Source organism: Echinops telfairi, unplaced genomic scaffold (assembly GCF_000313985.2).
Source record: "Echinops telfairi isolate 266 unplaced genomic scaffold, ASM31398v2 ScPeMD7_41;HRSCAF=154, whole genome shotgun sequence".
Lineage (NCBI taxonomy): Eukaryota > Metazoa > Chordata > Mammalia > Afrosoricida > Tenrecidae > Echinops > Echinops telfairi.
The window spans coordinates 2,026,236-2,041,462 of NW_022103939.1; the positions used below are offsets into that span (position 1 = coordinate 2,026,236).

General features: G+C 38.1%; 1 protein-coding gene across 1 annotated transcript; it reads left to right on the forward strand.

The window, feature by feature from the left end:
• On the forward strand, positions 1 to 939 carry LOC101654792 (olfactory receptor 51B2-like). The gene has a single exon (XM_004717074.1). The coding sequence runs from the start codon at positions 1 to 3 to the stop codon at positions 937 to 939; it is 939 nt and encodes a 312-aa protein (XP_004717131.1).
• Positions 940 to 15,227: the final 14,288 nt, after the last annotated feature.

A 15,227-nucleotide genomic window follows, 5' to 3' on the forward strand; every position in this document is an offset into this window, starting at 1 on the left:
ATGTGGCCCAATATGAGTGCCACCTACTTTTTATTGACTGGATTCCCAGGCCTCGAGGCAGCGCATCACTGGATCTCCATCCCTTTCTGTGCAGTCTACTTCTCTGTGCTCCTTGGAAACAGCACCCTCCTCTACCTCATTAAAGACGACCACACTCTCCATGAACCCATGTACTACTTCCTGGCCATGCTGGCAGGCACAGACCTCATGGTGACCCTGACCACGATGCCCACTGTCATGGGCGTATTATGGATGAATTACAGGAAGATATATCCTGGGGCTTGTTTCATGCAAGCCTACTTCATTCACTCCCTTTCCGTTGTCGAATCAGGTGTTTTGCTTGCTATGGCCTATGACCGTTTTATTGCTATCCGCAATCCCTTGAGATACACTTCCGTTCTTACTAATACTAGGTTGCTTAAGTTGGGGTTGGGAGTATTTCTGAGAGGTTTTTTATCGATTTTGCCTGTAATTGTGCGTCTTTTTTCATTTTCATATTGCCGTTCTCATACTCTCAATCATGCTTTTTGTCTTCACCAAGAAGTCATGAAATTGGCTTGTGCTGACATAACCTTCAACAGAATCTACCCTGTGATTTTTGTGTCTTTAACAGTCTTCCTAGACTCTCTGATAATTCTCTTCTCCTATATCTTGATTCTTAAGACTGTCATGGGGATTGCCTCTGCTGAAGAGAGAGCCAAGGCTCTCAATACCTGCATGTCCCACATATGCTGTGTTCTCGTCTTCTATGTTACTGTGATTGGTCTGTCATTCATTCACAGGTTTGGGAAAAAGGTACCACATTTGGTGCACATTATCATGAGCTATGTCTACTTCCTCTTTCCACCCTTAATGAATCCTGTTATCTATAGCATCAAGACCAAGCAAATTCAAAGTGGCATCCGCCGCCTTTTGTCTAAACAGAGATTTGGAAGTTAATCGTCAATATGGATAATTTCCATAGAAGATGGTGGATATATGAGATTTCTCTGGGAAAGAAAAAGCCTATGCTTCAGAATCTGTTCTGCTCGCTTTCATGTCTCTGAGAAGCTGGCATTTATAAAACATATCCTTGAGTTCACAGGTTTGTCATTATTTCAATTTATGTGTTGATTCAAATACCCTTATTCTGTTTTTTCTCCATACAATAGGTAGAGGATAGCTACACTTCTAATATCTGGATAATTAACTATAATTTAACATTTAATTTTTGTACATTTAATTTATTTTCATTTTTAAAAAGTACAACAAAACATTTTAAAATTCTTGTAGCCACTTGAATGACTTTTTTATATTTCTGAATCATTTTTCTTATAAGGTGCTTATACTTTTCAAATGTATTTATTGCAGCTCATTAAATTTTAACCATAATGCTCATTCAAGATTAATTACATTATACTGCTTATATCATAAATAGCTTCACATTTTTGTTTGACTTTCCCTTGGATAATTTAATATTTATATATAAGTATCTTTATTTGTATTCTTTTATATGTACTAGGTTTTTGTTCTTTTGCCAATTCTACTTCTTAAATTTTTTTGAACATATTTCTGGGGTTTTAGTGAAAATATGCCCCAAAATTAGGTTTTCGTTCAGCAAATTTGTTTCATGACATTAGTTGCCGTCCTCGCAATCTAACAATACAACTTACATTCCCTCTCTTGGTTCCCTGTTTCTGCTTATCCTTCTTTCTTCCCCTTTCTGCTCCCTGAGCATTGCTTTTGGCCAAATACTACCCTTCTCTCTGGGTTAATTTTGCTGAATACTATGTAACTTTTAGATGTTAGCATACACTGTGTAGGCCTTTCTTTTATTGGTCTGAAAGGTGGCCTTTAGTAAGAATTTCAGTTACAGGTGTGAAGAGTGTTCATGGGAAAGGAGTTAAAAGATAATGAATTTTTTTCCATGAAGTTTTTGATGCTTCCTTTTCTGTTGTGAATATGCACCATTCATACCTGTTCACCTTGCATATTTTGTATGTACCTACATGTAAACTATTACTTATTAGTACTGCTGCAGCTGGATTTTGTATGCAATAATATGTGCCATTGTTGCCTTTTGCTCTTTTTTACCAGGTAGTGTCTTCCCCTTGCCTTAGGCAGCGGTTCTCAACCTGTGGGTCGCAATCCCTTTTGTGGGTCAAATGACTCTTTCACAGGGGTCCCCTAAGACTATGGGAAACACATATTTCTGATGGTTTTAGGAACTGAAACATCGCTCCTCTATCCGTCTCCAGGCCATCCGCTCCCATGCAGATATGCTGATCTGGTGAGAAAGAAGCTATCTTAACCTATTGCACTGAATTAGCTTTTTATGCATACTGTCACAAAATGTAGTAATGTAGTTTTCTGTTGTTATATTAAGACTGTTACCCATGCTACACCATGCTTCAAAAGAAAATTTCATTTATTTGTAATTAGAAATAAATATTTCACAATATATATAATTACATACCGTTTTTGTGATTAATCATTATGCTTCAATTTGTAACAATGAAAATATATCCTGCATATTAGATATTCACATTATGATTCATAGCAGTAGCAAAATTACAGTTATGAAATAGCAATGATAATAATTTTATGGTTAGTGGTTACCATAACATGAAGAACTCTATGAAAGGGACTTGGCATTAGGAAGGTTGAGAACCACTGCCTTAGGCATAGTACACTGATCTAACCTTGTATATTGCCTTTCCCTTCATTCAAGTTAAAACATATCTACACTCTTATTAGTGAGTTTCCCTCACACACCTGGCAAACATCAAATCATGTTCTATTGGATTTGGAGGCCATATGATAAAGATCTCCCAAGTTGCTGGTTTGTTTATGTATTTTCTCATTTTTTGTATAATGCATTTACATGTGTGTGGTAGTCACCTAATCTGGTGTCAATTTAAGGATTAAAAGTGTAGAGGTGGAGTCTAAGCTGTCAATCTAGAGATAGCCAACTGCATGGTCTTCTCTTGAGAATTCTGGGAAATCTGGTACTTCCTCCTTAGAGGCAGAAGACACCTCTCTTTCTCTCTCTCTCTGCTACTCCCTGGGAGACATTGCAGAAGACAAGCCACATGGACACAACCAGACCTCGGAAGCTATAGAAGCCCCAGAGAGACCCCTGCCAGCGCTGAGATGTTTCCAATGACACTGGATCCAAAGACCTTATAACAACTGGTCTGTGATCTTTCTGCATTAAGTATCATTACATGTGTTTTGTGAGTCCAAAGAGGACTTTATAGATTGATATCGGAAATATGAGCTAATATCGGACTTATGGACTTGATCTGGACTCGGTTGGGATGTTTTCCTAATGTACAATTGCTCTTGAATATAAACCTCTTCCTTATATACATATGTGTATCCTTGGATTTGTTTCTCTGGTCTACCCAGACTAACACAACATGTACTATGCTATGATAATGGAGCCTGGTGGTGTAGTGGTTGAGCATTGGCCTGTGATCCGCATGGTTAGCAGCTCCAAACCACCAGCACCTCTGTGTGTGAGAAGGGGCTTTCCATTCCTGTAAACATTCACTGTCTTTGAACCCCACAGGAGGTCTCTGTGCGTCAGCATTTACTTGATGGCAGTGAGATGCTATAATGCGCTATTATTTGGTGGATCATTCTTCACTGTGCCTATTTTTGTGGTGATAATACTAATATTAAAGAGCCCTGGTGGCACTGCTAACTAAAGATGCTATACCACAGATGTACTCCACAGATGTAAAATAAAGCAGTCTGTTTCTCTACAGATTTACAGTGTTGGTCATTTTATGTCAGACTCAACTCGACAGCAGTGGTTTGTTTTGGTGCTTTTTAAGCACTGATATTCACTCATTAATTTCCACTTTTTTATTTTCAGGGCCAGGGATAGGAACTATGCTAAGCAAAATTTGTCTTAGTGAAATAATACAGAAGTAATTTATTAATCCATGTCAATAGAATTCCTTTACAGACCAAACATTTAATAATGCCAAATTTAAAATGGTAAATTAAATGATGAAAATAGAAGTAAAAATATTTTAAGTAGAAAGGAGAATTTCAGGTGCCTATGAGATAAAAATCAGGAGACCTGCCGGAGAACCTTCCAGAAAATGTCAACACAGAAAGCAGAGTGTTCTGTGGAGCGACTGGACTTGTGGTGCCAGTGGTTATTCGGTGCCATGGAGTGAGTTCCGACTCATAGCTACCCTGTGTTCAGCAGAACGAAGCATCTGCCAGGTCTGCTGCATCTCACAATTGCTCTTCTATTTGAGTCCATTGTTGCAGCCACTGTGCTAGTCCATATTGTAGAGCGGGGGTTCTCAACCTTCCTAATGCCGTGACGCTTTAATACAGTTCCTCATGTTGAAGTGACCCCAACCATAAAATTATTTTCGTTGCTACTTCATAGCTGTCATTTAGCTACTGTTATGAATCAGGTGACCCCTGTGGAGGTGACCCCTTGTCATCCTGGCTTCTAGAAAGCATTCTGGCTTCTAAGGAGTACTTTCAAGCATTCTGTACTGCCAAGATTTGTTTGTACTTCTCACAGTTCAGGGTACTTTCAATAACCTTTGTCAACACCACAATTCATTCTTCGTTGGTCTTTCTTCGTTGGTCTTTCTTATACAGCATACAACTTTCACATGCACACGAGGCCACTGAAAAATATCATGACTTGGGTCAGGAGAGAGAGTATGGCAACTGCTTCCATGAACAGTGATTGTGGATCCAAGCAAGATGAAATCCTTGACAACTTCATCTTCTCTCCGTTTGTCATGATGATATCTATTGGTCTCGCTGTGAAATTTTGTTCTTCTTGACATTGAGTGATAATTCACCCTGAAAGCTGCCGTCTTTGATCTTCATCAGCAATTGCTTCAAGTCCTTCCCACTTTCAGTGGAAGGTGGTGTCATCTGCATCACACCGGTTATTAATAAGCCTTCATCCAATCCTGATGCCTGTTCTTCTTCATAGACTCACACTTCTCTGATTATTTGCTCAGCACACAGGCTGAAAAAAGGTGAGGTCATGTTGTATCCTCTTGTTGTAGGAAGAGTTCGTGCTTGTACTCCGCAAGTCACCGGAACCCTCTCAAGAGTTTTAAGCTGGAGAGTGACTAAATTAATTGATATTTACAAAGGATGATTTCAGTGGCTTTAAATTTGTCTAAAATCAACCAACCAAACCTAAAGCCTTGTGCTGCTGCTAAAGGTGCTGCTGGTAAGCATTGGATGACAAACGTCAAGATAGGTGCCATCCTCCAGCTCCCCTGTGAAAGAAAGACAAGGCTAAATCTTGCTGTGAAGGTTTACAACCTCAGAAACCCTGTGCAATGTCACTAAGGGTTAGAATCAGCTAGACACCAGCGGGTTTTGGGTGTATGACAAGCAAGAAATAAGAAAATCAACAAAATGTTTTTGTGGTGGCTCAAGGAAGATACACTAGTAGATAAAATTAGCAAAGTGAAGATTGATAAAGTGGGTGGAAACAGGTCATAATTAGAATGTATAATTCATGGGATTTTCAGATAGTGCAGAAAATATGTGAAAGAAAATTTAGGATACAAGCAAAGACAATCATAAATTTCTAAATTATGTTACTATAGAAACCTTAGTGACATCCTTATATTAAATTTGTTAAAGAAAGTAGTTTAACTAAACCTATTCTGAAAAATTGAGAATGCACTAGAATCTAAAAGAAGTTGTGATTTATGAACATCAACAAAGGAATCTATGCTGTAGGATTAAGCCTTTCAGAGAAGACATTGGCATACAATTTTATTTATTATATGAGAAGTTATCTATATAACTTTTTGTATATTTTCTTTTTTCTTATTATTAAGAAGTTAGGAAAATATTTGGAAGTGCTAAAAAATATAGGGTATATAGCACAATAAAAATGAAAGTTATGGAACATGTTGACACAAAAATAAAGACAGGATGAACAATTAAGCTTGGATGCCTAATGAGAAAAAAAACATTGATACACTAGAAAATATAGTTTAATTTTGATTTGCTTTGTTTGTCTCCCACCAACATTAGTAGTTAGGACAGAGTCAGGGAATATCCTTATAGATCCATGATCACAGGTTTCTGAGGAGAATCACGGATTTTGAAAAAAAAGCAAAAAACCAATAAACTATACTTCTTTGGGGGCTTCAAGTACACCTGAGAAACTAAATAACTTAGTCAAATTCTAAGGCCAAATGCAAATCCCTAGGAAAGAGCACACTTTCTATTGGTGTGTGCGTGTGCATATATATGTCTTTATGTACATATGGTAATAAAACATGAATAATAAACAATAATACACCTTTTTATTCTTTAGAAACAATTTATGACTGGAAATATTTACTTTATAATTCTAAAACAAACTTCTTGAAGAGAAATTAGTATATTGAATTTTAAGATTCCTAGATATTGTTTTAAATAACCTCCAGCCTGAGTTAGGACTCATTCTAGACCATTTTTCTTATATTTTTATATTAAAGTCTTACGTCACTTAAACCAAGAGTTTCAAAAGAGTTTTTATAAATTTTCATGGAAGAAGCACACCAGCCTGTGTGATCACAAGGTGTCGAAGGGATCAGGTATCAGGCATCATCAGAACAAAAAAATCTTATCATAGTGAATGAGGGCGGGGGGAGTGCGGAGTGGAGACCCAAAGCCCATTTGTAGGCCACTGGAGATCCCCTTCCACAAGGGTCTCGGGGAGGAGACGAGGCAGACAGGGTGCGATGTAGCAATGATGAAACATACAACTTTCCTCTAGTTCCTAAATACTTCTTCTTCCCGGACTATCTCGATCCCAATTCTATCTTACAAATCTAGCTAGATGCAAGGGTGTACACTGGTACAGATAGGAACTGGAAATGCAGGAAATCCAGGGTGGATGAGCCCTTCGGGACCAGTGGTATGAGTAGCAATACTAGGAGGGTAGAAGGAGGGTGGGTTGGAAAGGGGGAACCGATTACAAGGGATTACATGTGACCTCCTCCCTGGGGGACGGACAACAGAAAAGTGGGTGAAGGGAGACATCGGACACGGCAAGATATGACAAAGTAATAATTTATAAATTAACAAGGGTTCATGAGGGAGGGAGGAGCTGCGAGGGAGGGGAAAAGTGAGGAAATGATGCCAGGGGCTTAGGTGGAGAGGAAATGTTTTGAGAATGATGAGGGCAATGAATGTACAAAAGTGCTGTACACAATTGATGTATGTATGGATTGTGATAAGAGTTGTATGAGCCCCTAATAAAATGATTAAAAACTATTTCAATGTTTCCCCTCAAGATGCCCTGATCCCTCCTAAATATCTCTTTGTACCTGGCCTTTTCTATGAATGTTCTGTTGTCTAATCTGTTTATTTGTTAATCTCTTTAGCGCTTGTGTTAGTCCAGGTAGACTCGAGAAACAAATCTAGGTAGACTCATATGTGTGTAAGAGAGAGTTTTATATCAAAGAGTATTGTATATTAAGAAAACAACACAGCCCCGGCCAGTTCAAGTCCATAAGTCTGATATTAGCGCATATGTCTGATACCAGTCTATAAATTCTTTTTCAGACTCCCACAACACATGCAATAGCACTGAATGCAGGAAGATCACTGGTCACTGGGTCGAAAGTATTGTGGATCCAGTGGTAGTGGAAGCATCTCAGTGCTGGCAGGGTTCTGAACATGGTTCCTCCAGCTCCAGGACTCTGGCTCCATCAGCTTATCTCCATGTGACTTGTCAACAGGAATGTGTAGCAGAGAGTGTGCGTCTGGCCTCCAGTGAGCACTTCCAAATGTGACCTGATTGACAGGCTAAACTCCACCCCTTCACTCTTAATAATCTCAAGTTGACACCAGATTATGCAAATACCACAGCTCTCCAATGAGATTGACTAGAGATAAAACCTCATCCTGTAGATTGTTCTGCCTCATTAACATAATAGAGGTGAGAATTTACAATACATTGAATAATTGCATCAGATCACAAAATAGAGAATGATTAAGAAATACTGTGACTCCTGGCTCAACCAAGTTGATACCTATATTTGAAGGACCAATTTAAGCCATAGCATCCAATAATAGTGCTTCTTTTCTTTTGATGATTGAATTTCTGAGGTCAAAGTCAAGTCACCTCTGTATCACTAGTCCCATTTATCTCTCCATTACCTTTTACAACAGCACACTATTCTTCATCATAATGAATGGACATAATTGTGACAGGTTTGGGGGCAAACCTAGCAACTGTAAAAGTATATGGGTGGAGTGCAGCCAGTTAATCAGATCACAGCCTAGTTATGCCTCCTAGAAGGTCTGGCTTTTTTTATAGAGAGACACTGAGGAGAACTGGGCCATGTAGTCCCCTTCACCTTCGTGTTTGACTAGGTCCTACGTTGTGGAAAACTGAGGAACTGAATGAGAATGTAAGTGGCCAAATGCTATGTGTTCATAATCACCAGGTTTGGAAGGCCAATTCTGGTGAGGGAAGGCTCTCACGGTTATGAGATAGAAATAACTCTTACTACACATTCTCAAGACCGAAAATCTTCCCCATTCTAACCCTCCATAAAGGAGCTATCATAAAAGATGTCTCATATTCGTGCCTGGCAGTTTCACTATGATCCCAGAGATTAGCTGTAGTTAACAGTCATGGGATTCTATTGTCCCTCCACCCAAAAGCATAGCCAACTCCCTTTTGATGTCTCCTTCTGATAGGAATCATTGATTGTTCCCCTGGGAAGGGCTCAAGGACAAACAAGGTTAGGCAGATGACTCATTCTATTACCCATTCACTCTATTATGTGTACGCCGATTGAGAGATTTGTAAGCCCCATGATTATATGTACCTGTTAAAAATATATTTGTTCTTTTTATTCTGATATCAGGATGGCCCCTGTGCCTCGCCTGTCAATAGTTCCTTTCTTCCATAATCACACAAGGAACCAAGCTGCTGTGGGGCTGGTTCCCACACTGTGTCTCACATCTAGGCTATCAGACTACAGAGCTAGGAGCTGTTGCGTGGACCTCGGGTGCAAGCACATCTGCACCCAGCTTCCTGCTTCATTTTCCTACTTTGTTGCCGGTAGCTGAGTGAATCTAGGCCTTCAGCAAACATCAGACGCATGGCCTCGAGATGAACTTGGCTGTGTTGCTGCCTTGACAAAAATTATTTCTTGATATAAAGTTCTTTACCAACTGGGGCTTTAGACTCTGTCCTTTTGAGGTGCACAACATCCTTGAATTTAAAACAGAACCAGTACAAAATAAAAAACTGAACAGGTCATAAAATAGTTCCAAAATGGCTTTACTGGCAAATGCTACCAAACATTCAGGGAACAGTGGAAACCAATTTCACTCCAAATCTTCTAGAAAATGGAAAAGGAGAGAATGTACCTTAACTCATTCTATGAAGTGAGTATAGCACTGATAACCAATCCCAAGTAGAGATACCATTTAAAAAGAAAATTATAGACAAGTAACCCTCCGAATCACTGCTGCAAAATGTCATTAACAAAATCTTAGCCAACAGAATCCAACATACCAAAAAACATATCATGATAAAGTGAGATTTATAATATGTGTGCCAGGATTGACCAAGATTAGAAAAACAGGAAATGTCAAACACAGTCTTAAAAAATATGGAAGGGGGAACACATAATCATGCCAATCAATACATTTGTTTTCAAACAAAAAAAATCAGTAAAAGCAAATAGAAGGGAAATTGATCATCATAATTAAGGGCATATACACAAAACCCATGGTCAATATTATTCTCCACAGAGACTGAAGGCATTTCTCTTGTGAACAGTGATCAGAGAAGGATACCTCTTATTACCACTCCTGCTCAATATAGTATTGGGATTCCTTGCCAGAGTAATAGACAAAAATGGAAATAAACAGCATGCACTTGGCAAAGAAAAGTAAAACTATCTCTATTTGCAGATAATATGATTTTATAGAAAATCCCAACTAAAGATTCCTTCCTTCCTTCCTTTCTCATACTTGACACATAGTAAACTTTAACCAATCTTCATTGGAATATTAGTCTTGTTGGTGTAGTGGAGTACACGTTCAGCTTCTAGTCACAAGGTCAAAAAGTAGAACCCATTTCAGGAAGAAGAGGAAACTTTCTGCCCTGTAAAGTTTATACCCTCCGCAAGCCCGAGTTCTACTCTCTGATCTATAGATTACTATAAGTCAGATCACCTCAAAGATAGTGGGTTTGTTTTTGCTTCATTACCTCATTTTGTCAACCCCATTGCTCTTAGGATGAAAACAAAATTTATTTCATGACTTATAAGAATTACATGTTAAGAATCTAATACCACTGGTTCATTTTCTGACATTTGCCTCATGTTTTGTTTTATCTATAAAAATATTTTTGTTTCATTTCAATATATTTTCTTGTACCACATTCACATTTTCCCCTCTGTGTAAAACTAGTTCCTGGTCTCATCCAATTCTTATTCTTTTTCATTGGCTAATTCTTATTATAAATGGATTTTCCATGATCTCATTGATGCATTTTATGTGTTGCCCCTAGCAGCATATTACACATGTACTAATGATAACCCCCCCAAATCCAAACTCACTACCATTGAAATAATTCTGACTCATATCAACCCTATAGAACTGTGTTGAATTGCCCCTGTTATTTCCTGAGACTGGAACGCTCTTTCTCTCTCTCTTTTTTTATTTATAAATTATTTTATTGGGGGCTCTTACAGTTCTAATAACAAGCCATACATCAATTGTATCAAGCACATTTGTACATATGTTGCCATCATCAATTTCAAAATATTTTCTTTATACTTGAGCCCTTGGTATCAGCTCCCCTTTGACCCCTCCCTCCCCCACACTCCCACCTGTGTTACCCCTTGATAAATCATAAGTTCTAATCTTACAATGTCCACTGTCTCCCTTTATTCATGTTTCTGTTTTCATTCCCCTGGGGGGGGGGCGTGGTGAGGAGGTAGGGGTTATACGTCAATCATTGGTCGAACATGATAGTGGGGGAAAGGTAAAGTAAAAGGAAACAGAGGAAAGAACTAGAAGGCAAAAGACATTTATAGAGGTATAAATATAGACATGTATATATATAAATATATTAATATATAATGATAGGTATATGTCTATGTACATATATTTATATGTTAAGTATCATGGTAGAGATGGACATTGGGCCTTACTCAAGTCTTCCCTCAATGTAAGAACACTGTGTTCCAATAACCTGGCATTCTGTGATGCTCACCTTCCGGACACGATTGCTGAAGCCCGAATGGGTGCATAAGCAAAGGTGGTGAAGAAAGTTTATGGTGCCCAGCTATTAGAAGATATAGTGTCTGAGGTCTTACAGGCTTGAAGTTAAACAAGTAGCCATCTAGCTGGGAAGCAACAAAGCCCACATGGAAGAATCACACCAGCATGTGTGATCACAAGTTGTTGGCGGGATCAGGTATCAGGCATCAGAAGACCCAAACCAAAAAATCATATTGATGTGAACAAAGGGGGTTGGAGTGGAGACACGAAGCTCATCTGTAGACAATTGGACACCCCCTCTCATAAGGAAGGGATGAGCCAGCCAGGGTGTAATATAGCATCAAAAAACTGCACAACATTCCTCTACTAGTTATTTAATAATTCCCACACCTCCCCACCACCACCATGCCCCATCATGACCCCAGTTCTACCTTACAAATCTGGATAGATTAGAGCTCATGTAATCCAGGAGAGAGAATCCCCTTAGGAACAATCATGGAAGTAGTGATGCCATGAGAGCAGGGGGGGTGGGGGTAAAATGTAAATCTTTATGGGAGTACAAAGCCTCATACTTCTCCAGCAGAAGAGCTGTGGTTTCAAACTGCTGACTTTGTATTTAGCAGGTCTGCTATCACCACTATGCCACCAGGGTAGCTTGTAGTAATGGTAGTGGACATTTAGAATAACTTCCTATTGATTCCTACTAGACCTTTGTGTTCTTTGAATAAAAGATATATATTACTCAACATATATGTGATGAAAGAAGCAATGATTTGAATATAAACAAAGTGATTTTAAGACAAAAAATGGAATGGCCATATTTCATGGTTGTAAACTTACCCTTGAGGTTACTGTGGTTCAAAAGTAATGTACCTGTAGTACTAGGACAGAAAAATGTGCAATTTGAATCCATAAACATAGGACACACTGAGGCACATCAGTACCCTGAAAAGAATTAGTATACCATGGGCCTCAAAGTAGCCAATGGAAAGAGCATACACAGATTTTTTCACTACTAAATCCAAGGATTCTAGTGATTACATAACCAAGCCTTAGCATCACACCTCAGGTAACACTTAGTTTCCAGTTTTCCAGGACCATCTCTGGGGAGACATCTGTGAACTCTGAGAACATTGGTTAAGTTCCATGTTTTCTTTAAACAGAAAGAGGAAAGAGAGACCAAGGTGTCCTTTGGGTGTCAAGCTGACACTCTGGGGGAATGATTTTGACAAACATCAGCACTTTAACAGGGCCTCTTAGATACTTCTTGAAACGGAAACATCTGGATTGACTCCTTAAATGAGAAATGGGTCTTCTTTCCTGAACAGTGCTGTAGTGAAATCCAGGCACAGAAATATGGAATTATCTCTGAATCTTCTGATTTTAGATACAGTCAAGAAAAGAATATAGAAAGACTTCTCAGGAGACGGCAAAGAAGGGCAAATGCCAGTTAAGGTGGAAAAATGTATGTATGTGAATGCTTTAAATTAAATATGATTTTGTGTGCTTTTGCCCATTACTCTGAGCAGAAGCTTTCTATCATCTGAGAGATACAAACAACAAAACTTGGAATTGTTTTTCCCCCTCTTTTTTTTTTAAAGGACTGCTTCCTTAGAGATGGTATAGATTGTGGTCAATAGGATTTGCTATGGAAAATCTCCCATCCCTAGCACTGGATAGTTCATTCTAGAACTTATAATATCTATCCCTATTCAATTTTGGGTGAATGGATAGTATGTAGAAAGTAAATGAGAGAAGGAATCACATGGTCTTCTCTACACATTTGCTTGCTTAAACTTCTTATTAAGTCCATTATTTTCTCTTATGTTCCAGGTATCTTTTCTCTTTTACCCCCATCCACCCAGGTTCTCTCTGCCCCTTATACTTTTCCAATCACCATTTGAAGCCAACTTATTCTCTTAGACTTAGTGTATCAGGCTATTTCTGTGGAGGCATGTGCGTATATGTATGTGTGTGGTGGGGTGCATAAAAGGTTTGTATCATCTGGGTTAAGGTATATGACAAGCTTTTCACATTCTTAAAGCCTTTCTAATGCCCTTTATGTCTTGTTATTTTTTTGATCCAAGCCTAATTGGGTAAGAAAATATAGCCTTCCAGTTTCTCAAAAGTTTTTGTTAGTAAATGCACATACCCTTTTTGGTCTTGAATCTGTTTAAACTAGTTTCTGAGAAGACCCAATTAAGAGAGAAACTGATAAAAGTTTGTTTCAAAGGTCAATAAAAGTCTACTAAATAACTGAAGTTATTTTCTTAAATGAATCCAAGACTTCCTGTCTTTCTGCTCTTTTAATCCTCAGGATTTTGTTGTTGTTAGTTGTTATTGAGTTCATTCCACGTATGATAACCCTAAGGATATATACCTTGAACTCTCAACCTCCCTGAAGCTGCTTTTACATAGGGACAAAATGAGTTTGGTGGAAAAGAATAACACTCATGAGACTATTGTAATTTAAATCACCTATTAACTTACCTGTACTTTAAAATCAGAGGACTCCCAGGATTGATGATTTTTAAGTCATTGAGCACCAGTACCATAGATGTACCTAAAAGTGTTTATTTGTGGATTCTTCTTATTATGATTTATTTCTTATACTATGATAATCATAGGAAGGCTATAAGTACCTCACTTCTCACTTCTAAGATGTGTCTTCATGCCTCTCAATTTACAATGAAATATGATTGCCACAGGAGGGAATTATTTTTGTGATTTTGTATTTGGGAACCCAAATAAATGAAAATAGTGGATAAATGACATTTTTACAATGATGGAACATTAGCATGTGACCAGGCACATACCTGTATTATCTCCTTAAGAGTTAAGTGTTGTGGGGCAAAAAAGGAGAGGTAGAAAGATAGATGGAGACAGAGAGGAAAAACAAGAACATTTAATCCTGCCAATTTACTTTGGAAATTGAAAGATACAGAAAGAAAAGCAGGGAATGGTGACTAGGGTACACAGTAATTTTCAAAGTCTCTGAGTAGATTTGTAAAAAGGAAGAAGTCCACCAAGTGCTGGAGTGAAAAGAACAGCTCTGTACTCAAAGAGGGAATGGGTATGCAAATCCTGCTGCTCAAATATTACCAGACAAGCAATATCCTAGGAATGAAGCAAACATCAAAATGTTGGTTGAGTAGGTGTGAGGTGGCATTTGAGGTTGCATGTCTAATAAATTCACATTATTTTTAGATGTTGGTTTGTGGATCAGCCAGGCTCTAGAAACATGTTAACTATTCAAGTAGCCAAGTCAGTAGAAGAGAGGATGATGTTTGTTAAATTCCCCAAGAGCCTGACATTCATTTCCAAATGGCATTAGGAAAAAGGAAAAGTATGTATTTATAATCACTGTGAAATGTAAATATACAAAGTATAAATGAAAATTCAGTATATCCCCAAAACGCATTAATCACAAGAAAGGCTTTTATTCCTTTAATTAATTTACTTGTCCTTATAATCACTATGTAACCATTTTTATATACCTAATAACACATCATAATATTTTAAGATAAATTAATTAGAACTTTTAAAAGTCTGAGAATATACTAATTACTAATCTAATGCTTTCCTCTAGTTAAGGGAAAACAAAATAAAACAGCAACTAAAAAAACAAACAAACAAAAAAACACTATTTCACTTCTGTAATAAAGCCCACAAATTTCTACCCTTTTCCTGCAGGTAAACAGTTAAAGAGTGACACTTATCATATGAATTGATTGTCTCCGAATATGAATATAAAGATGGTGATTGAGGCAGCCACAATATCCTCACACTGAAAAAGCTGGACCGATCACAGTGTTCAGATAGGTGATCTCCACCTGTGACTCCATTATGTGGTCCAACATTAGTGCTGACTCCTTTCTGTTGACTGGATTCCCAGGTCTCGAGGCAGCGCATCACTGGATCTCCATCCCTTTCTGTACAGTCTACTTCTCTGTGCTCCTTGGAAACAGCACCCTCCTCTACCTCATTAAAGA